Source organism: Anoplophora glabripennis, unplaced genomic scaffold, assembly GCF_000390285.2.
Source record: "Anoplophora glabripennis isolate ALB-LARVAE unplaced genomic scaffold, Agla_2.0 scaffold322, whole genome shotgun sequence".
Taxonomy (NCBI): domain Eukaryota; kingdom Metazoa; phylum Arthropoda; class Insecta; order Coleoptera; family Cerambycidae; genus Anoplophora; species Anoplophora glabripennis.
Genome location: NW_019416693.1, coordinates 409773 through 432654, shown reverse-complemented (window position 1 = coordinate 432654; position 22882 = coordinate 409773). Strand labels below are relative to the sequence as shown.

Genomic DNA, 22882 nt, shown 5'->3' with positions numbered 1-22882 from the left:
AAGACAATATCTGCGGTTTTTTTACTTCGTCAGCTTGTTGCTGAAGCAGACTAGTTGAAAATTCAACTTCGTAGCCTCGAAACTATTATCAATTTGGTTAATTTTTACAATCTTTTATTTAACTTTCAAAACGGTTTTCCACAATCGATTAAGCTGAAATTTTGAATAAACGTTTACTTTGGGTGACAATGCATGGTTAGCTAAGTGACGTCATTCTAAATCCAATTGACGGACTCCCAAAGATGACGGACCAGTTATTTTTATGCACCCTCATGATATGGGTATCAAATGAAAGGGTTTGCTGACAAAATATGACAATAAAATGACGTCACTAAAAGCTTGGTTTTTTAAAATTTATACAAGAAATTATTATTTTTTAAAATTGAGAAAAAAAATTCTTTACCGGTAATGTTTCCTGTAATTATTGCAACAAAAACTTAAAAGCTGTAAAAGCTTCATATTACAGGGTACAGGTTTAGGTACTGCAATATTTATTTTATTATAACTTACGACCCCTTGACATTTTTTTAACAAACATAATAACAAAGCAAAATTCTGTTTTAAATGTACCCGAGTGTACGAACTTAAAAATATCAAAAAGTAATGCCCTGCCTTACAGAAGACAATAAAAATTAAACAAAATTTACAAAACTAATGTCTCATTTTTTGTAACAGATTTTTTGGTACATATAATTGATTCTGTAGCGGATTTATTTACAAACGCATTGACAACAGTCACACCACTATCTATCTGACACTTGTTTTGGTAGAAATGGTATCTAAGATAAGCAAGACATTGATTTATCGGTTGACTTACGTATACAGTGTGTTGCAGCGAAAGCCCGGTCTTCCCTATAAAGTGATAGTATGGTTACAAATTAATTTTTATCGTGAGAATGTCATACTCACATCATACAGCGTGTTAGTGGATACGTGTTACAAATTTATAGGATATGTAAAGATTCAAATAGACATTCGAAAATTTATCGTTTCGAACATAGACACTTAGAACTACATTAGGTATCCAACTGAATGTTAAAATGTCAATTTTCTGTGATTGTCTGGGCTTTTGTTGGTAGTTAGCTTAATATGTGGCGAAAAAATCAAGTCGAATAAAATATTTAAAACGGTCCAAGCCATCGCCGAGCATTTGTGACGTCACACCACTTGACTGGCTTGACCCGACGGTCTATGCGCTTTTAGCCATTATCTAAAGTTATTTATTTGTAGTACGGTTAAAGTTTTTTCCCTTATTCGCGGTATAATTTCAGTTTTTTCTCTGTATATTGATATTTTTCCAACAGCGAAATAAAAAATTAATTCAAGAAAAAAGAGAGCCAAAAGGATTAGTTGAGGGTTAATTTAATGTAAGAGAGGTAAAGGCATACTTTAATTAAGTGTATTGTGTATATTCTTATTTCTTTTAATTTTAATATGTATACTTTTTCATTGATTTTGACTGTTCTGTTGGTTGTTTTTATTGACTTTGACTTTTATATACATTATTTTTAATCTTAAGATTTTGTATTGGTCTTTTTTATTATTTTGTAACTTTTATATTAATTTTTAGGATGTATTTTTAGTGCTTCTTTTCGTTAACGTATTTTTTTTTCTTTTACTAAAACTTATCCTTTAACTGGATTTCACCCGTTGGATATTTTAAGAGTAAATAAATAAATTAATTATTTAGTTAATTAATTTTATTAAACTATTTTCGCGTAACCAAAAATCGCACACTGAAAATAACAAATAAGTAAAAAATATGTCACTATTTCATGCGCTGCAACTGATAAGTTAAGCAGGACATAAGTGAATTTAAGGGTTTTATAATAAAAACTTGCACTATGTTAGCTTTTTGTTCTTAGTTTTTGTTTTGACCATTTATTTATCTTAAATATTATTATTTTTATAATTAGTATGTATGTATGTATTATGACGTAAGTGAGACCGAATCAAATATGTGGGCTAGCTGCTAACGAGTGGTATGACGTCACAACATGGCTTCCTGCGTTCTACCATCTGCGATACGATCTGAATATAAATTTAAAAAGATGCTAAATGAGCCCATTACTTTTTTTACCGATATTGTACGTAAAAAAATATCGTTTGAGGAGAAGACAGTCTGAAACAGTCGACAATCGTTTCGCACACGCCTTCACGGAATTTCCAAGAGGTCGATCGCACTGAACAAACAATTAAAACGTGTAATTGAAAAGTCCTGGGCGCGAATTCCGAGTACATTCATCGCGATACAGATATCTAATCTCGAACACCTAAATTTAGGTACCGACAACTGTCGTTTTAGTTTGTATTGGGCCAGCCAAGGCTGGCAGTATTTAATTTATTGATTAGATTGGTTTTTTTTTATTGTGATATCTCGATGGCTGAGGAAGAAGTACGCCCTTCTGAAAAGGTGAAAAAAGCCACGCACCAGTACTTCGAGAGCATTTTCGAAAAGGTAAGCATCACGTTAACGGGAAATGTACGGTTTAGAATTAAATACCTACATACACTGAGAAAAAGTGATTCTCCAATATCTCATTCTTGCTTTCGGTTTGCGGGAAGAAACTGAATATTTATTTAAAAAAAACTGATATTCTATAGCGAGCTCCCATATCTTTGCTCTATAGATTGCATTTCTGGTATCGATGAACAAGTATTTTTTTTAAATCAGTATAAACTAGTTTCCTTCCTCAGTATCCCTCGGATTATGCCGTCATCAGGTAAAAAGAAAAATGAAAATATAATTAAAAAATAATTGCCCCGAACAAAACTAACTGATTTAGGTTTATTACTGATACTGGTCTTCTTTGATTATGATTTAAAGTTAATTGAAGTACAACGAGGTGTTGATTGGGGATGACTCACCCCTAAAATTGTACCGAACTCTACTACCGAACTAATACCGAACTAATAACTCCTCAAGGGTGCAACTTTGTGTATAGGTAAGTTTGGTTTAATTACAATATTTTGGACACCCCTACATGCACCTGCTCTGTGTTGGTTCTTATGCGGGACACCCTGTATACAAATCGATATTTGTAAGTTCATACCACATTCAGAGTTAGGTGTTACTATTTTCTTAAATTTTAATCATGTAACTGGAAACCTAGGCTTATTTTAGAATTCCTTTTCATTATCGGAATTTATTTAAACACCCTGTATGTTATATATGAACATAAATCATCTATATTTTGAATAGGTTTATTTAAAATAATATATTCGGACATGAAACCAGGCAGGGACAGACAGCGCGTCGCTAGTGTTTTTTTAATGTTTTATAAATTATTTCGAGATAAAAGGTGATGATTTCAACATTTTCAACGTCAGTATTTGAGTCATTTCTGTAGAAATTTACTCATTAAGGAAAAATGCTTTATCTACAAAATTATCTTCCGGTATCACTTTCAAGTTGGTTAATAATCCTATCCATTGTGTCCTTCGTGATAATTGAAATTAAATCAGCAAATATTTGTAATATAGAGTGTTTCGAAATTATTTCTATAAACTTTGAATAGAGCAGTAGAAAATTCCATTATACAATTTTCTTATTAACTTATCTTGATTTCTAAATTTGTAATTTATCCTCAAAAACGTTATTGATGTCTAACAAGAGTACATTTTGTGTATCTTCTAGAATTCTCCATTGACACTCACTGTCAGTTTTTTCCAGTCTCATTTTCAAAACAGAACGAACCATTCACCCCACCAGTGCAAATTTGGCGTTCCTTCTGCCGAAAATTCCACGTAATTCGCGCACAGTCTCGTCTACACACTCTCCGTACTTATAATGAATTTTCACCATCTTCGCAACGAAAATTGCGCACAATTCAGATCCTACGTTACTTTTGGGACATCCTTTATATCTGTTGGAACAGCGTTTGCCGGTGTGTTTTAGAAATACTCTTATAACTATAATTTATACAGAAAGTACAGTCTCATTAGTCCAGGCGATAGAGCATTCGAGGCGTTTGTATTTGAAGAATATTTTTTGTACAGAAAAATCCCAAATATTATGTAGAATAAGAATCCGAGGGAAAATATGTCGAAAAACGGGTCATTTTTGTTCTTTTTGCATGTTTGTTGTTCCCCTGAATTTAGCAATGGTTTTTTGGAATAGGCAAACTCGGATTCTTATTCTACATAATATTTGGGATTTTTCTGTGCAACAAAATAGACAGCCTAATCTAGATCTAATCACGTGCAAGCACTCGAAGACAAAATGCAAGCATCACTCATATCACGCGCATCTAAATGAAAATCTAATTTTTTAGAAAAGCTAGTTTTAGACATGTTGCATTTGCATACAGGGCATTTTCTGTGTCTGTGTCATAATTTCAGGAGCTTGTTGCTTGGATTATTTTAAATCAAGAAGATTTAATGAAGCAAAAGTCTACAGCCTTTGGTTTTCAAGATACAAGGTGCTGAAGTTTAAAAAATATTCCATTTATTCAGAGATTACTGAAGATTTTTGATCTACATAGTTGAACCTGGTCTAGGCAAAATCAAACACAAACGCCAAAGCCTACTTTTACTGCTCTATCGCCTGGGCTACAATTCCCAGCAAAGTTTGAATGTATTAATAATCACAACTTTCCTTACATTATTAAAATAATTTAAGCAATCAATCTTACACTAGATTACCTAAATTGCTTAATCTACATGTGTCAAACGTAAACAACTTTTTTCAGCTAAATTCCTTACATCCTTACTTGAAGGACACACGATTTAGATTACCTATTATCTACAGAGCGATTAAAAAAAGTGTGATCAAGCTCGGTTTTTGGTGGTTTCCTTTTATTTTAGCAAATTTAAAATCTATTTCCGTAAAAAAATTCTTCCGACTTTTCAGTATGACAGGGACAACAGCGGATACATAGAACTGAGAGAATTGCAGGACATGGTAAAGGACAACAGTGATGTATCTAAAAGGCTAGCTAGGAAAATACTTCAAATTTCCGATACGAACAGAGACGGCAAGATAAATTATCCCGAATTCGTAGACATGCTGCGAAACGAAAAGTTCAAAAGTGTATTTGGGCACTATATGAATCTGTAAGTATACGTAGATATATTCTTTTTTTCATACAAAATAAGAAATGTAATCCTGGGAGTAAAATTAAAATATCGGAATAAATGATCCCTTTTTATATTTAAGGTTCGTGAGTAAATCGTACACGATGGCCAAGGATTCAAGACCTCACAAAAAAAAACAAATGTGACTATTTACAGTTGCGTCTATAAATTTTCTTCAAGTCAACTGATGAAAAATAGCAACGCCACCTGTCTCAATCGCCATCATTCTATAAAAAAAATACAATAATTTGTAGGCATTCCCAACAGCATTTCTAATGTAGTCAAATTAGTAACATTTCTAACCAGGTATCCAGTATTTGTTGTTAAATGCTTTATAATAAATATACATCCACTGATTGACATTTTAATGAATTATAATTAAAATAAAAACGCAAAATGAGGTTATAGACCAGGGCGAATCTGTCGAAATATCCCACTTATTGGATGTAGGACGGGGCAAGCTAATTTTTGCTGAAATACCTTCAGTATAGCTCACATAATAAAAGTGTAGATCCCTAGATCTGGGCGAGGACCGGAACATTTTCAAAATTGCATAAATGTTTAAAAAATTTAAAAAAATACCTATTTACCCATTTTTAACTTACAGTACATTATGCAAAATTCAATTCTAAAACTTTTTTCCTCTTCAATATTCTTCCAAAATGCATAGGTTCCAAGATATATGCAAAAAATTGATATTTTTTAAAATTATTTAAACATTTTTGCAAATTTGAAAATGTTCCGGACCTCGCCCAGATCTGAGGATCTACACTTTTATTAAGTGAGTTGTACTAAAGGTAATCCAGAAAAAAATTGCTTGCCCCCTCTCACATCCACCTCAAAACAGATCCGCCCTGGTCTATTATTAAATTTCACCCAGTTGTGTGTTTTTTGATTCTGCAATGACATTTATCTAAAATATGTGATGCAACTTCAATATTGTTAGTATTTATCTCGCTAAAAGGTGACGATTTGATACTCGAAAAGATTTATTGATGATGGTGGCTTATACGCAATTTCGACACATTTAAAATAAAAAATAAGGAAAACGAATACAAACCTCAACCTAAGTTGAGTTTTTAAGTATAATAAAGTGTAAGTTGTTTTGTTGAGAAGAGAGATAGATTTAAATGTGTTTGTCAGCACCCGTTTTGTTACTTTTTCTTTGAAAATGGCCACTTTTCATCGTAAGATACAGTTATTGCGATTCAGTAAAACTTTTTGTCTTTAGAGACAATAGTTCTTTGTGGGTATTCTTACATAGTCTTTCCGAAGTCAGTTGAACATGTATAAAAACGCCTAGCAATAAAATTTAATGAGTTTCATAGGCGTCCCTAAAAAAGTTTTCTGCTAAAGGTAAAAATTATAATAATTTGTATATAAATAATTTTTTTTTTCACTTTTTTTACTGATCATGAAAATCTAGACAGCCTATCGGAAAATTAATTATTTTTTGTTGCAGACAATTAAATTACATACCTACAATTTAAGGTATCTAAAGTCATATTTCATCAATTAGTTAACAGTAAAATAAAGGTCGAACGCAGAAAAATCAGTTTTCGAAAATTGCCCATTATTATTGCAAAAAGATATGGATGGTGATGAAATTCATTAAAAAGACGGTCAATTCAATGACCAAAATGTGTGCCAAAGACCAATTCAGTTGACCGTGAAATTGTTGCTCCAGGTATTTGTTAATTAATTTCGTTCGTTTGTTATGCAACTAATTGTTTAATTACTAAACGTTAATTTAGAAGTTAATATTGCAGATATAGGTTCTAATTGATCCAAAGAAACGCATCGAGAAAGAAAAATTAAAAAAAAATGAAATTAAGTTGCCCTTTACAACTAACAAAGGACGTGCAAAACAGGGTTATAAACAAATTGTCCTAGGGTCAGGCAAAAGCTGCTCGGAAATTCGATCTTTTTACATTAAATAGAGCTTATTTTTACGGTAATTAAAAAAAAAAGAGAAATCGCTTACGCCTCTTTGTTGTTTTTTATAACGTTAATTACCAATTAATTATTGGACTGGGATTTTAGAGACAATTAAAGAAAGGGTGAAACATTTATTTTCAGAATGTTTTACATTGATAGTTCATGTAATAACCGGGCTAGCAGTCGTAAAAGTTAACTTTAATGAACGGTCTGCACGCCGGATTAAGAGCGCATGCCTCTGCGCATGCACGTGAACACCGCCCGCGGTCACGCGCGAGATTTTTGACTTGAACATTTCAAATTCCGTTAACTAGACAATAAATCACAGTATTGCTAAGTCAAGATAAAACTTCTCGCACTAACTTGCCTTTACACATCGCGCTAAAGGCACCACCACATGCACTTCACGAACAAGTAACCCCAACCTGCAATTTGAACCACCAAAGGTGAAAGACCTGAACCGTTCATCAATACACCATCCACCTCAGTACGACCTCAGTGCTTGTTTTCAGATATATACGGTTCATAGTACCGCGTCGACGACGCCAAAGAGTGCTAACAACTGACGGTCTACAGGCCGTACAAACCTTCGACGAAGAGGATGGATCCTACGAAGACCAGTACGCGTGCTGCCCCCCGCCCATAGCCATGTTTTTAATTTCAATAATCGAATTCGCTTGTTTCCTGATCGATGAAGTGAATCAAACAGATTCCACCAAAACAGGAACGGGAGTGACAGCCAGGATTTTCATCTACGACCCGCACAGGAGGGTGGAGTTTTGGCGATATCTGACGTACATGTTCGTGCATATAGGGTAAGGAATTAAAAACCACGCCACAACAACCCTTTCTCATCGTAAAACATTTTTTTCGCCAGATACATGCATCTCGTTGTCAACCTAGGGGTACAGCTGCTGTTGGGAGTGCCCCTCGAGATGGTCCACAAGTGGTGGAGGATTATGCTGGTATACTTCGCGGGTGTGACGGCTGGGTCGCTTGCCACCTCCATCACCGACCCTACCTCTTACCTAGCCGGTGCCAGTGGCGGGGTATATGCCATAATGACAGCTCACATCGCTACCATCATCATGGTAATTAACTCTATTATTTGTTTGTATTCAATAATTTTTGGAACCCTCTAAATTGGTACGCCCATGGAATCGAATTACCCTCACGCCTTACCCTTCACTAATAAATAATTTAATGCTCTTTTTCGAATTTGTTTGCAGAACTGGAGAGAGATGTCTTTCCCGGGCGTCATATTGTTTATGTTTCTCCTGGTCATTGTTACGGACGTCAGCACCTCCATTTACAACCGCTACTGCTTGGACATCCACGACCGCGTCGGTTACGCTGCCCATTTCGCGGGTGCCATAGCCGGTCTGTTGGTGGGCATATGGATTTTGAAGAACTTCGTACCCTCCAGGAAAGAGACGTATTTATGGTGGTTTGCGCTAGTGGTATATTTGCTCCTCGTGGGAACCATGATACTGTTAAATATCGTAATGACAGATCATTTTCTAAAATGATGCCGGTTTTCTAAAGTTTATATTAAACCGTGCCAAGATGGAGAACTCCACACGAACACCTATTTTGTAGCTAATTTATTGATATTTTTTTTATATGTGTATAATAAATTGTATACTGCAATAAAATTCTACTAATTTATTTATAAAACCTTTTTCCTAACACAAACAGAAACGAAATTATCGGAAAATCCTAATAAATGATTATTTCAAATACTGCGTTGAAGCCGCCAAACACCAGCGCCATCTGAACTCTCCAAGACGAAACTATGCGTGTGCTGTGCTAGTCAACAAGTCAACTTATATTTTATTAACAATATACATAATATGAGTTTGTTCTAGTTGAATTCTTGCAAATACTTATCATAATTTTCTCTTTATTTTATATTGTTATTTTTGTAAATAAAAAATATTAAGCAAGAAGTATTTTCGTCCTTTTATTGCAATAAATTTATGAAATTGGAGTAGGTGGCGACACTCGAGTTCTGCTGTTCTGCATTTGTTTTTGAAAACGGTTATTTTAGCGCGTCGTTTCGTCGTTTAGTAAAAATAAAATATGTGAAAAAAGTTGTGTTCTTACGGTGTTAGTATTGGTATATCATGCCCAGGTTTCCTCCAGGTTGACATATGGCATATGTCTATGGGGTAATTCCACTCGATCGTCGGACGTATTCATTGCACAGAAACAAATTTTAAGGTGCATAGCTGGAGTCTCTCATAGGCACTCCTGTCGTGAACTTTTTAAAAAATATATTTTATTACCCCTTCAATGTTTGTTAATTTTCGAGCTGTGTTTATTTTTAAAAATAAAAACAATTTCGTTTTAAGTGAACGAGTGCACGGTCTAAATACGAGACAAAGAGATCATTACTTTGTTCCAAGTTATAAATATAATGCAACAATTAATTCACCTAACTTTTTAAGCAAAAAAGTTTTTAATAAATTACCAGTACATATTAAAAATATAAACAATTTAATCTTGTTTAAAAAACAATTAAAACTTTATCTTCTGGATAGATGCTTTTATAACTTGAGCGAATTTGTATGATCTCTGCCGATTCATTCGTTTATTTTTCGTTTTTTATTCTCCTCTTTTTTTTAACTTAGTCAGTTTTAATATCATTGTGACTATTCCTATACAATGTATGTTGTCAAAAGGAAAATAAATTTTATTATTATTAACGCGTTATTCGTTAAATTATTAACTGTGTGTCATAAAACATTGTTTAGTGTTTAAAAAAGCGTTTAGTGATGAAAAAGTGAAAAGTGAAGTGTTCCTACTTGGGAAGATCAACAATGGGAAAAAGGTGATGGTCGCAGTATTTTTTCAAAGAGTTAGGTTCTTTTATTCATGATTTCTATGCGATGATTCTTGTAGAGGCGGTTAGGTATTGAGATTAGAACTTTTTAAGCAGACCAATAATAAACGATGGAAGCCATCGCAACAAAATAATAACAAAAGAATATGGCCCAAGATATTTACAAACGTTCGCGAACATTAAGAACTTTATATATGTGTACCCTGTTGTTTAAAGTAATTAGACAATATCTTGTATACTGTCTGCCTGAGACAGGGGTATTTAAGTTATCGATCACCCACAAACCTAGAACAAAGTGTTGACTGCCTATAGACTGTAGACCTAAAATTCATAGCCAACCTAGATGATCCACTTTCAGAATCTGTGCTACCTGCTTTTTGTGATAAATTATTCTCTCAACTTTGAATCTGGTTTCATGTTAACTAGTATTTTAAAATTCAGCTTTTTTTATTCTTGAGATCACAAATAAAGGGTATGCATAAATCTTAATTACAGAAGTGACGAATTTGTAAAGGTTTCGCTGTGCGTGTGGCACAATCTAGACTTTATTTTTAGATTTCTGCAATCACTATGGAGACTTGATTAAAATAAGCGAAATTGATTTACACAATGGTCAGTGCCAACTAGAATTTGTTTGCGTGCTGCGAAAAAGCTTATTATTCCTGTTTTTAAGTCGATTTGTATGGTTTTAATTTGTTTTAGGACGATTTTAGTTATCGTAAGGTTGTAGTGCTGTTTTTGGTTTAGTGAAATAACCATCCAAATTAGAGGCAAATTTTTGTACCTAAAATATTTTTATGGTCCATTCTATTTTTCACTAAATTACGGTTTTCTATGTAGAAACGGGCAAGGAATGTATAGGGGTGATTAAAAACGATTGAAAGTAGAAAAATAATTTTATTTCAATTTTTATAAAATTTATACCAATTGGAGATAAAAAACATGAAATACATCCATTTATAAAATAGTTATTATTCTTTTTAAAAGTTGTAAAAAACATCATTTAAAACTTGATAAATGCATCTAAAAAGCTGTACTTGGGGTAAATACACTAAGTATTTAGAAAAATTTTTAAAAATCCTTTAGATTCATCGTCTACAAAATACATTTAAAGCTAAAATTATAATACCATCCAGAAAAATAAACTTTAAGATACGTTCCTTAAAAAAAACAATGTCCTAACGAAAAGGTGTTGAAGCAACATAGTAAAAGAATCTGTAAAAACACAAAAGAAATTGGCAAGCAATGTCGAAATTTCCAAAATATTCAGAAATCCTGTTAACCCCTTTATATTTAGAGTCTGTTTAAAGACTGTCCTTCTGTTGTCACACAAAACAGAAAAAACTATATTACAAGAAATGTTGTCGGAAGAGCAGCACCTAGCGGAATGTTAAAATCTAAATATATACATCATTAAAAAATAACTTAAAACGTCACAATTAAAAGCGAGAAAACCGTTGAAAACGTCACCGTTTTCTCAAAGATTCAACTACTTCCTCAACAGAACATTATCCTCTTCCTCGGAACTGGAGATGTAAGTGGCCTGTACGAAATCAGCGTTGTCATCGTCATCGTCGTCGTCATCATCATAGTAGGGCCGTGTCACCATCGGCTTACCTGTTAGTAATAAGACTTAAATAGAGAAAAACCTTATCGTCGATTCACTTACTTTCTGTGGATCTGGAAAACAGTTCCTTCTCCTCGTCCTTATCCACGTCCCGGAATTCTTCGTAGAACTTAATGTTCTGGGAGAGAAGTCCGTACTCGTTCTTCTTCTTGCAAGCCATGTAGCAGAATATGCCGAAACCCAGGGCGCCAGCACAAAGAAGGCCTATGATCGTTGGGAAAATAAAAGCAGTTGTATTTAATACCAACGAAATGAAGCGTTAGTTTGCGGCTATTGAAATTACTTTGTATCGGAGAATATCTTGAATGAATGAATTGTTCCTATATGATTCTTGTGAGATACTTTGTTTTTACCTTTTATCAAGTAATTGTAATTCAATTGTGGGTATACCGAGTGTTCCATTTGTAAGTTTAAACAAAAACTATCTCTGTGTATACAGGGTGATTCATAACTTATCCAAAAAAATTTGGGAATACATGCGGTGTGAGAAATGGATCCAATATCATAATAAAAATTTTTGTAAAATCCTTATAGTTTCCGAGAAAAAAATTATTGAAGTTGTACAGTTGTGACAACTGTACTCCAAATCCAAATACTGAATTCCGATTTTACAATCGTCGTTGCGCTAGTGTTTACTGTGGTGGTGTTTACAATAGTTTTTTAGTAGTTAGTGTCAAAAATGGCTTGCGTGTATAGCAACTCGGAGTTGATGGATATCGTTTTAATTTATGGTAAAGCAAGTCAAGATTTGTATTATGGTGAAGCATTTGTGTTAAGTTGAAGCAAGACAACATTTGTGTTTACACGTCGTTGGATAAAATTTTGTATGTCAAATTATTTTATTATTTAAAACCACAAATTAATTTTATTAATTAATAATAATAATAACGGCAAAAGCAGTTGAATTTGCTGATATAAAATAGGTGCTATAAAATTATACTTATTTCTTTCTTTGCTAAAGTTTTTGTTCCTTTTTATCACACTTTGCCCCCATGCCGGTCCCATTGTATCCCAGAAGTGTATTTTTAAATCATTTTCGAACTGTCCTTTTTGATTTTTTTTCTTTACAAAATTGTATTTGTAAGAGCCCTGTATGTCCAAATTTTTTTTTTATGAGTTCTGAATCACCCAGTATAATCACCCTAAATACATTGTTAATAAGTTTCAATTATTAGGATGTTTATGTAAAAAAAAATAAATGAAAATAAAAAAAATAATTTTTTTGATTTAAAAAAAGAATTGATTTATTATTTTTTTTTAAATTATGATTTTTATCAACCCTGGATTAAGATAAAACAAATTTTTTGTGTAATTTTTCTCACAGTTTCGTGTTAAATATACTTACACAAATATTGAAAAGATTCAAAATTTTGAAAAATTTTGAAATATTCAATGTAAAACTGTTAAAAACAGGATGCAAAAAATTTTAAAAATATTGATGTTTTTTTCAAAATAAAGCAATAAATATAAACAATATTAAATGTGTCAAACGCAAACCAATTTTTTTAAACTTTTAAATGTAGCATTTTACTCACCCGTCAGTATCACGAAAGCTAGTCTAGGCATTCCAAGTACGTTCGAATTTTTCTTCAGTGTCACAACCACCACTTTGGGGAACTCGTTGATATCGTTAACATCGACGATTTTAACGTCGGGGAAGTACCCTTCCCCGTCAATCTTGAGCGTATATTTTCCAGGCGATAGGGGAATACCGTATTTACCGTTCTTGTCGGCGAAGATGGTCAGATTCTTTTCTACGACCTTTATTTGCGCATTCAGTACAGGGTGATCTGAATAATCCTTCACGTAACCTGTAATAAATCAAGATTGAGTTTTAGTAAAATAAGAAATTGTCAAAATACCTTTTATGCCGGTACTGACGACACCGTGAAACGGTTCGTGCATCGTGGAATCAGTTATAACCACTTTGTCCGATCCGTTCTGTATGATAGTTCCTTGATATACCTCTGGAGCTGGAGTCACAGTACCCGAACTTTTCTCATACAATGTGATTTTCGTAAGCGTTATGCTGCCGTCAGTGACAACGATCTGTTTGGATAAACTCTCGTATCCGTGGCAAGCTACTTCTAATTCGTATTTGCCGGGTGGCAACATAATCTTGAAATGGGCTGTTTTCTTGGTCACTTCGATAACTTGATCGGAGCCCGCTATTTTCACGGTGGCGTTTAGCAGAGGGCTTAATTTTCCATCGCGGACATTTCCTTCCAAGCCTGAAATCACCTCGCGATAAGTTCAAACCGTGTAATAATGACCCGCGATCGTTACCTGTTAAAGTACTGTTGAGCACGCTCATGATAGGACCGAGGACATCTCTCCATATGTAGGGAATGTTACCTATATCGGGGTACTCACAACAGCTGACTTTTGCCGTCAGTAACGGAGTGCTGTATTCTCGGTACAGGTAATCGGTTAGAATGTTAGTGGTACCTTTAGTTTGCTCTGTACACGTTTGGGGTATCTTCAGAGCTGATGTATACCTGTCGGCTATGCCTTTGTATAGTTGGATTGGGCCTTTGTCTGAAGGGTATCTGAAAAATGTATTCTCGATTTCAGCAAAAGCTATACCTAGGGTCAAATTCGTAATTGACCCCAAAGCATTGACAGAGTTAACCACTTAATACCTTTGGACGCAATTTTACAGATTAATAATTTTAGATCCACCTCAAGGATCTCATTTGGGTCCTTTATTGTATAAAATATATATTAATGACATACAAACAGCTATTTGCTAATGATAATTGTATTCCAAAGTACCCTCCATAGATGATTCTGCCCATTTGCAAAAATAATTGAATTATCTTATGAAATATTGCCCTGATATGGAATTTAATATAAGATATTGTCATGCTGTTTTTTTTATCGTAAATGTATACACAGGACTTTAAAATGTATAGACACACATATTTTAATCGCAGATACAATTCATGATGTAAACAGCTGCTCGCTTAGAAGATAATAATAATGCATGACAAGTTTGCCAAGTCATATGTGAGGAAAATTATTTCGAATAAGACATCTTGCAAATTCAGTGCACTATGATGAATTCTACTTTAAAAAATACCACCTAATATTCAGAGTGAATAATCTTGAACTTCAAATGACTGAAAAATTAATTTCAACAAGATAAATATTATCACAAAGTTTAAAACTGCACTATTTAAAAAGCAAATCTATTAAATTACACAAAAACTTACTTTGGACGTCAATTTCAAAAATTTCGATGACATTGTAGTTACAATTCCAGATTTTAAAAATGGTATGTCACGTATGTTTACAATTATTTCTCGTCTGGGTTCTGTTTCTCACCTAGAAACTCTCACGAAATATATCAAGATTAGATTGGAAATTAAAACTGAAATTTCACGCTTCTTTATGAGCTATCAAGCTATCAAGATTGCACAGTTTTTGAAACTAGAACATCCTGAAACATATACAGGCCATTCATTATGAAGAACATCGGCAACGTTACTGGCTAATACAGGCATTGATGTATTGGCAATCAAAAGATATGGTGGGTGAAAATCAGCCACAATTGCAAAAAGTTATGTTGCTGACAGTTTAAGTAACAAAAATGAAATAGGCAACAGGATTCTTTACAATGACACTTCAACTCCAGGTTCTAGTAGTACGTGGCATTATGTTGTTTCAGTCAGATAATATTGAGCCTCCGGTGATTGAAATGGAGCGGTCAAATCATTTTGAGAAAAATGTGATAATTAGTAAACGCGAGGGGAATAATTAACCAGATTTTATAAATGTTGCTAAATGTAATAACTGTACAATTACTATAAATATTCATTCATAATAATTAGTAAAATATTTCTATTTATTTCTTCATTTACCTATAACTCAAAATAAATAGTGGGAGCAGATAGAATACTTTGTCGTAACCTTACCATCCACATGTACACAACTTTAACTCGTAGTAATTAATTTAGAACAGAAAATTGACAGCTGAAAACTCAAAAGTGAATATTTTATCGCATTCTGTGGTAGACATGACCTCTAACTACATCACTTCAAAAATTAATCAGAAACTCGTAATATTGAACAAATATGCTTTAAATAACCTGTTGAAAATCATGTGAACCGTAAAACATGCAAATCATATAAAAAACACTTACATTAGTCCACTGGTCCCGCCTTCGATGTTCAGCACCAAATCGTACTTTTCTTCCAGCAACAAATGCTTAAAGGCATTGGCGACAGTTTTCGTCTCCTGGTTATTGCTAACCCTGCTATTCAGGTTCATGATCTGGTCCCCGACCTGTTTGAAATCCGCGGTAATGTTGTTACATATGTATTTATCGGGTTTGACGTTGCCCGACTGCTCTCTGTCGTAGTTACCCCATATTTTCTCGAAAGCCCGATCTATGACCGGGATTATGTGGATCACCGTGTTGCTTAAAATTTTTACTATCGTAAAGTCTCCGATGACGTATCCGGTGAGCAAGTGACGGGCTAGGTACAGAGATATTTCTCTGCCGATGGGCTGCGTCGCGAAGAGGTTGCCCATTACGGCAACGTGGAACTTGGGCTCGTCGTCCCCTTCGACCTAGAGGAGAACAGTAATATCGGTGTCTGTGTAAATATGCAAAACGATTTTGGAAACGAACGTTTTCTTTATGCTATTTTTCATTGGGCGCCCCTTTTTCGAAAAGGAGTCCGAATTAGGATTTAATTGTTGTTTATTTTAAATGTTTTTTTTTGTTCGTATCTCATTTTTTAAATCAAAATTACACAAAGAATGTACTGATATAAGGTAAAAATTTTATTCTGGAACGAATGGGTTGTTGTGAAGTAAAAATGGACGTTTAGTAGTTGATCCATGAAATATTTGTAGACATAAAATAGTACAGCATCTAAAAAGTGATACTAAATATGGGTAAGGTATAACCTATAAAGTATATGTCATATTTTAAATGTCATTGCTGCTCGATGCCTACTGGGGCAAAGCATTGCGTTGTATCTACTGGCAGAGTGACCTACTGATCGGTAGGTGCTGTGAAAGTATGACTAGTGTCGCACTAAGAGAAATAAACTTTTTAAATCAAAGATATTGATTAACGAAGAACACTTAAATTATTACGATCGGAAAAATTTCGTATTTTTATGGCTTCCAAGACAAGTCTATAAAAAAGCAATTTCCTGGACTTGGTACACAAATAATTTTTTAAAATTGTATCTTCAGCACCCTGCATCACGAGAAAGAGGCGTCTAAAGAAAAACAGCATAAAAAAGTCTTACAGTTTTCGCCCAAAGTGGTTAACGGCTCAGCTTACTTTTTCCCAACACCCTGTATATCTAACTACTTACGTCTTTGCTTATCTCCAGCCAGTGTATCGCCATGGAAACATAGTTGTCGCCACCTTCGAATTTGGCGACGCCCGGATATCTGTTCTCAAAATCGGCCAATTGTGCGTACACTTCCTCATCCGAATGGTATTTCGGGTTGTACTGATTTTCTCCATTGCCGAAATCGTACGCGCTGGCCCAGTGTAAAGGATCGTCTTTCATCAAGGTGATGTTGTATTGCAAGTATCCAGATTTCGGAATAGTCTAAAAGAAAAAATAATTTAAAAAATTGCAAAACGTTCAAAATATCAAACTCGTACGATTTCTGAAGTGTAGCTCTCGTATCCCCTCGCAGCTACGGTTAAATTATACCGTCCGGGCAGAAGTATCCTCCAGTAGTCTCCGCTCTCGGCGGAATTGACGGGATGTTTGATTCCTTCAACGACTATTTGGGCATGTTTGATCGGATTACCTATCGTACTGGTTACGAAACCAGAAACGCCCTTATGGACCTAAATGAAACGATTATTATTTTGCACGTAATTATCACAGTCCGTCGTTAAATCACCTGTTCCATGTACGTTATCAGAGCGTCCTTGTTGTCTAACCAGTACTGAGGCAAAGCTTGGGCGTAGGGGTATTTATAACAACCGATCTCAAGAGTTATTTCCATGCACCCGGCCGTGAGGTAGTTCCAATCCTGCATGCCGCCCGTGACGACGTACCACTTGGCCCCGTTCGTGATGCCGCCGGGGAAACGTTCGTCGGGGAACATCGGGCAGGGCTTGCCTTCGTGCATCACTCTGTGCGCCTTAATTAAAGTTTACAAATATAACAATTATTTAATATAATTACAATATGTATCTGTTACAAAAAGTAACACCCTGTACATTTCTTACTTACATCAGAGTAACTGTGTGCCAAATACTTGAAGACTTCGTTATCGGGCGAGGGGTTCTCGTAGGTTATACCGTCGGGTGTGTCATCGTAAGGGTAGTTCGCGACAAGGGCACCGTTGTGTAAATTAGCGGACAATACGAAGGGTTCAGACAGGATCCAGTCCATTACCGCCTGCGTCTCGGGTTGGATGTCCTCGTTGTACTAGAAAGCATGCTGTTTAGCACATTTTAAGTTGAAATAATAAGCGCGTGTATGTTATACCTGGTTAGTACCATACTGGTCAGGAAAATTTCGATTCAGATCAAAACCGTTGGCGTTACTCCTTCCGTGTTCGCTGGAAGAATCACCTAAATCGACAAACGGTGATAAAATTAACAAGTAATATATAAAAAAACTCACCTTCTTTTGATATTTCATAACCGTCCGGGTTCATACTGGGTAATAGGTGTATTCTGGTGGTTTCTAGCAATTTTGTCACTCTGTCGTCGGTTCCGTATCTCTCACAGAGATATTTAATCAGATACAGTAATAGTTCCCTACCAACGATTTCATTTCCATGCATATTCGCCACATATTTGAACTCGGGTTTTCCTAAAAACATAAACGTAATACGTCATTTCTCTCAGAAGAATACAATCAATTTATTCATTTTACCTGGTACATGTTTGTCTGGGGTACTGCTTATGATTAAAACGTACAGCTCCCTGCCCCGCACGGATTTCCCTATAGAATGCAGTTTGGTAATTTTCGAATACTGATTGCTGAATTCTTTCATGAAATTCACCATTTCCTCGTAATGATGGTGTTTGAAGATCGAGTTGTTACTGATCATAAAACCGTACTGGTCGTATAAAGCTGACGTAGCGTTTACAACGGCTTGGAAGGCACCTGTAGGAAGTACCTCATCATTACATTCAGATTAATAAAAAAATACAAATGAAGGATGTCTTTGAAAAAATTTGGTAATATTTCGTTTTCTCTTTTCTTTACTCTAAGGACAATTTCAAAGTTCTGTTCATATTTTTTAACCACTTTTGGCAACATAATATATTTTTCATTGTTTCTTTGTTTAATTTACCGTCGATTTCGTCTATTGTAACACTTTTCGTCATTGACATAAACGATCTGTTATATTAATTTTAAAAACATAAATTTCGTTCAAATTTTAATATCCTCAAACCCACAATAAATGTGAAATATTAAAAATCGAATCAAATATGTCAAGAATCAATCAAGGTAATCTCAGCCAATCATCGTAATCTTAAACGGATTATCGGCACACTACTCTACTTTGTGTATTTTTATGTTATGTCGTAAGCAGCAACTAGTTATTTCTTTTTTTAAATTAATCTCTAAAACCAATGCAAATAGCTGTGTACAGTTCAATTTATTTCATCTGATCGATGTAGGTAGGATGCGCAGTGACAAAGTGTATACCCTGTCCGCGTAGCTTTTTATCGTGACTCGTAAACGTACTTCCTCGCAAAAAGGCATTTAAAATTAACAAAATATAATTGTTTTTATGCTTTTAAAGGTAGCAGGTTTCAAGGGTCTGACTTTAGTTGTCTGTTAGTCTCTCACCGATCAGATGGAATTGGTTGAACTGTAGTGTATGTGCGCTTTTGATAAGTTAATGACAAGCATGAAGTTAGTGCAGTAAGGTGTAGAATTGTGCGAAAAAGGGGTAAAATAGGAGATTAATAGGGAATTAAGCCACAAAAATAAAATACACATGTCCATTTTAATCATTTATTCCAAACTTACAGATATAAACACACAAGTAATTTGTACACACTGAGTCGTTTATACTGAATTGACAGTAAAATCCACTGCTACATTTTCGAAAATAAAAACCAACAAAAAAAAGATTAAATAAAATGTTAACAAAAACAAACATATGTATTTTATTTAAATTAGAAATAAAAAAAAAAATAATGTTAGTAACTACAACTACAAAATTTGTACTTTCTGCAATTATGTAAAGATTTGTTCAGATCTTAAGTCTTTTAATATTCGTTAGTCTCTAAGCCATTTTATTCCAAAAGGAATAAAGTACGCTTGTAAAAATTTACAAAATTTGCTCTAAGTACCATATAATTATCTAAAAATTTGTTCAACCATGGAGAGTATTTTTAGCATTCGTAGTCTATAGTTTTACAATAAAAAATTTTGATTTTTATTATCAGTTTAGACTGAAAATTTAGAGGTCTCATTATCAAAACCACGTTTCATTATTAAAATATGACTTTTCAGCGGCGCCACAATATAAACCAAAACAAACAATTTGTTTCATTATCAAAATATGACCTTTCCCATCAAAATATGATCATGTTTCACTATTAAAATGCGACCATGTCTCAATTATCAAAATATGACCATGTCTCATTATCAAAATATGACAATTTAATTTGGGGCAGAAGCTCCCATCAAAATATGGTCATGACTCATCAGAATATTACCATATCTCATGACAAAATATGGCCATGTCTCATTATCAAAATATGACCCTTTAATTTGTGGTAGGAGCCACTAGTTTTAGTTCATAAACCAAAACATAGAAAATTTGTTTCGTTATCAAAATATGACCTTGTCCCATTAAAATATGGTCATGTTTCATTATCAAAATATGACCACGACTCATCAAAATATGACCATGTCTCATTATAAAAATTTGACACTTTCATTTGGGGCAGAAGCTCCCATCAAAATAAGGTCATGACTCATCAAAATATTACCATATCTCATGACAAAATATGGCCATGTCTCATTATCAAAATATGACCCTTTAATTTGTGGTAGAAGCCACTAGTTTTAGTTCATAAACCAAAACAGAAAATTTGTTTCATTATCAAAATATGACCTTGTCCCATTAAAATATGGTCATGTTTCATTATCAAAATATGACCATGACTCATCAAAATATGACCATCTCATTATAAAAATTTGACACTTTCACTATCAAAATATAACCATGTCTCATTATCAAAATCTGACCACTTTCATTTGGGGCAGAAGCTCCCATCAAAATAAGGTCATGACTCATCAAAATATTACCATATCTCATGACAAAATATGGCCATCTCATGATCATTATCAAAATATGATCATGTTTCATTATCAAAATATGACCATGTCTCATTATTAAAATATGACCACGACTCATCAAAATATGACCATCTCATAAAAATATGATCACATTAATTTGGGGCAGAAGCCACTGATTTTTCCATACACCAAAGCATAAAAAATTTGTTTCATGACCACTCTATTTGGCCACTTTTATTTTCATCAGCAGCCACTAATTTTTGGTACAACACTGATATAAACAGAAGAAATTAGTTTTATTATAAAACTATAGATTACCGAAAGCACTACGTCTTCCCAAACACCAAACCCAACAATAAAAAAAGTGCACAGAAAAAAACAATTGCAATCATGATATGACTTTTAATTTTATTTTATCACATGGTTATGTGCGTCTATTCGACCAATACCACTGCTTGTTGCCCGAGTTAGTGTGAGAGTTACCTTTTTCGGGGGGAGTCAGTTTCAAGGTAAAGTTCTGCACGGTTGTCTTCCCTTCTTCTACAACCACCTTCACCCGCTCGGACGGCAAATAACTGAAAATGAAACGGTCATTCGGAAAGGTAACGGAATTTTATTTCTCGCTCACTTACCCGCAAGCTGTAGCGTATATCTCGTAAGTCCCGGGCAAGAGCAGCCTCCAGTACTCCCCTCGGTTGGACGTGGTGATGTTGTGGCCGATACCGGCGACGACTACGTCGGCGTCCAACACAGCTTCGTTCCTCTCGTTAGTGACGGTTCCCTTCACGCCCCACTGGGTCGCTTCCATGAATCTCAGGAGAGACTCCTTGTTGTTCCGCCACTCGTCGGGTAAAGTCTCGGCTTTCGGGAACTTGCAACAGCTCAGTTCGAAGGTCACCTCGAAGCAGTTGGAGTGGACATAGTTAAAATCTTGCATACCCCCTACAAAGACAAGATTTAGTACATAAAATCTCGTATTTAACGGAGCGAGTACCTCTGACTTCGTACCAGAAGGCCCCGTTGGTGATACCCTGGTTGAAGTTGTCGTTTTTGCAGACGTTTCCTTTTTTCATGAACAAATGAGAATTTGCATATAGGAGAGCTAGCGATTTGAAGAGGTTGTTGTCGGGGGATTTGCTTTCCCTGCAGCATGTTCTTGGTGGACTAAAAAAGTATATATTTAATAGGCCCATTCAGTAGAATTTTATTTGCATATTCCAAAAGTTTACCCTTTAATTAGTTAATATGCCAAAAATCAATTTTTTGTTTCAACGAGAAATGTGTGAAATAAATTAATGAAAACAGAGCGCGGAAAAACGTTGAGCAACCATTGCCTGACGTCATAATAGAGCACTCCGCTCACGCTCGCTCTCTTCCCATTCTGTGTTAATACATACGATATGTGGATCGATTCGCAGTTTCGTTAATTATTGTTTTTATGTCTAAATGGGTCGAAACCGAGGATTGTACAAATATTGTATAGTTCCAGGCTGCAAAAGTACCTCAGGATCGACTCCGAATAAAATATTTATTTCATTACCGAAAAATGAAAAGTTTGTGTGATGTTATCCACGGTTTCCCCAGCCACGGTATGCAACTCAAAACCACCTTCGTTTTTCTTTGGATGCACGTCTAGGGGGTTGTAAAATATTATTATTTGAACATTTAGAGCACAATTCTCAACTTTATGCCGGAAATAAATTCTGCCCCATCTAAATGTTCGTGTTCACAAAAAATTCGAAATACGACGGCGACAGGGACCTATAAGCAGTTAAGAACCACTCTAGTTTTTCTTTGGTTTTCCATCTAGAGGGTTTTAAATATTATTATTTGAACATTTAGAGCAGAATTATAAAATTTATGCTGGAAAAAATTTCTGCCCCATCTAAACGTACCCGTTCACAAAAATTTCGAAATACGTCGGCGAGAGGGACCTATAAGCAACTCAGAACCACCCTCGTTTTTCTTTGGTTGCCCGTCTAAGAGGTTATAAATATTATTATTTAAACATTTAGAGCAGAATTTTCAAATTTATGTCGAAAAAATAAATTCTACCCCATCTAAACGTTCCCGTCCACAAAAATTTCGAAATACGTTGCGAGAGGCACCTATAAGTAATTTATTTAAATAATAAT

At 34.6% G+C, this 22882-nt stretch overlaps 2 protein-coding genes across 2 annotated transcripts in view; one reads left to right on the top strand and one right to left on the bottom strand.

Annotated features, from left to right (window-relative positions):
- The first annotated feature begins 2301 nt into the window (after positions 1–2301).
- Positions 2302–8667, top strand: LOC108910184 (rhomboid-related protein 2-like). The gene is made up of 5 exons (XM_018714725.1): positions 2302–2458; positions 4853–5055; positions 7527–7829; positions 7892–8105; positions 8244–8667. The coding sequence occupies exons 1-5, from the start codon at positions 2381–2383 to the stop codon at positions 8541–8543; spliced, it is 1098 nt and encodes a 365-aa protein (XP_018570241.1). The 5' UTR covers positions 2302–2380; the 3' UTR covers positions 8544–8667.
- Positions 8668–10760: 2093 nt separating this feature from the next.
- The window catches only part of LOC108910193 (carboxypeptidase D), a 16258-nt gene continuing 4136 nt past the window's right edge, over positions 10761–22882 (bottom strand). The window contains exons 4-19 of the mRNA XM_018714733.1: positions 21742–21911; positions 21380–21689; positions 21231–21322; positions 18357–18590; positions 18102–18293; positions 17964–18049; positions 17706–17903; positions 17371–17613; positions 17123–17314; positions 16824–17066; positions 15632–16062; positions 13773–14035; positions 13349–13717; positions 13022–13297; positions 11529–11690; positions 10761–11476 (exon numbers count right to left, since the gene is read on the bottom strand). Of these exons, the coding sequence (XP_018570249.1) occupies positions 11349–11476; positions 11529–11690; positions 13022–13297; positions 13349–13717; positions 13773–14035; positions 15632–16062; positions 16824–17066; positions 17123–17314; positions 17371–17613; positions 17706–17903; positions 17964–18049; positions 18102–18293; positions 18357–18590; positions 21231–21322; positions 21380–21689; positions 21742–21911 (3589 nt within the window). The 3' untranslated portion in view covers positions 10761–11348. The remainder of the gene's footprint in view (positions 11477–11528; positions 11691–13021; positions 13298–13348; positions 13718–13772; positions 14036–15631; positions 16063–16823; positions 17067–17122; positions 17315–17370; positions 17614–17705; positions 17904–17963; positions 18050–18101; positions 18294–18356; positions 18591–21230; positions 21323–21379; positions 21690–21741; positions 21912–22882) is intronic.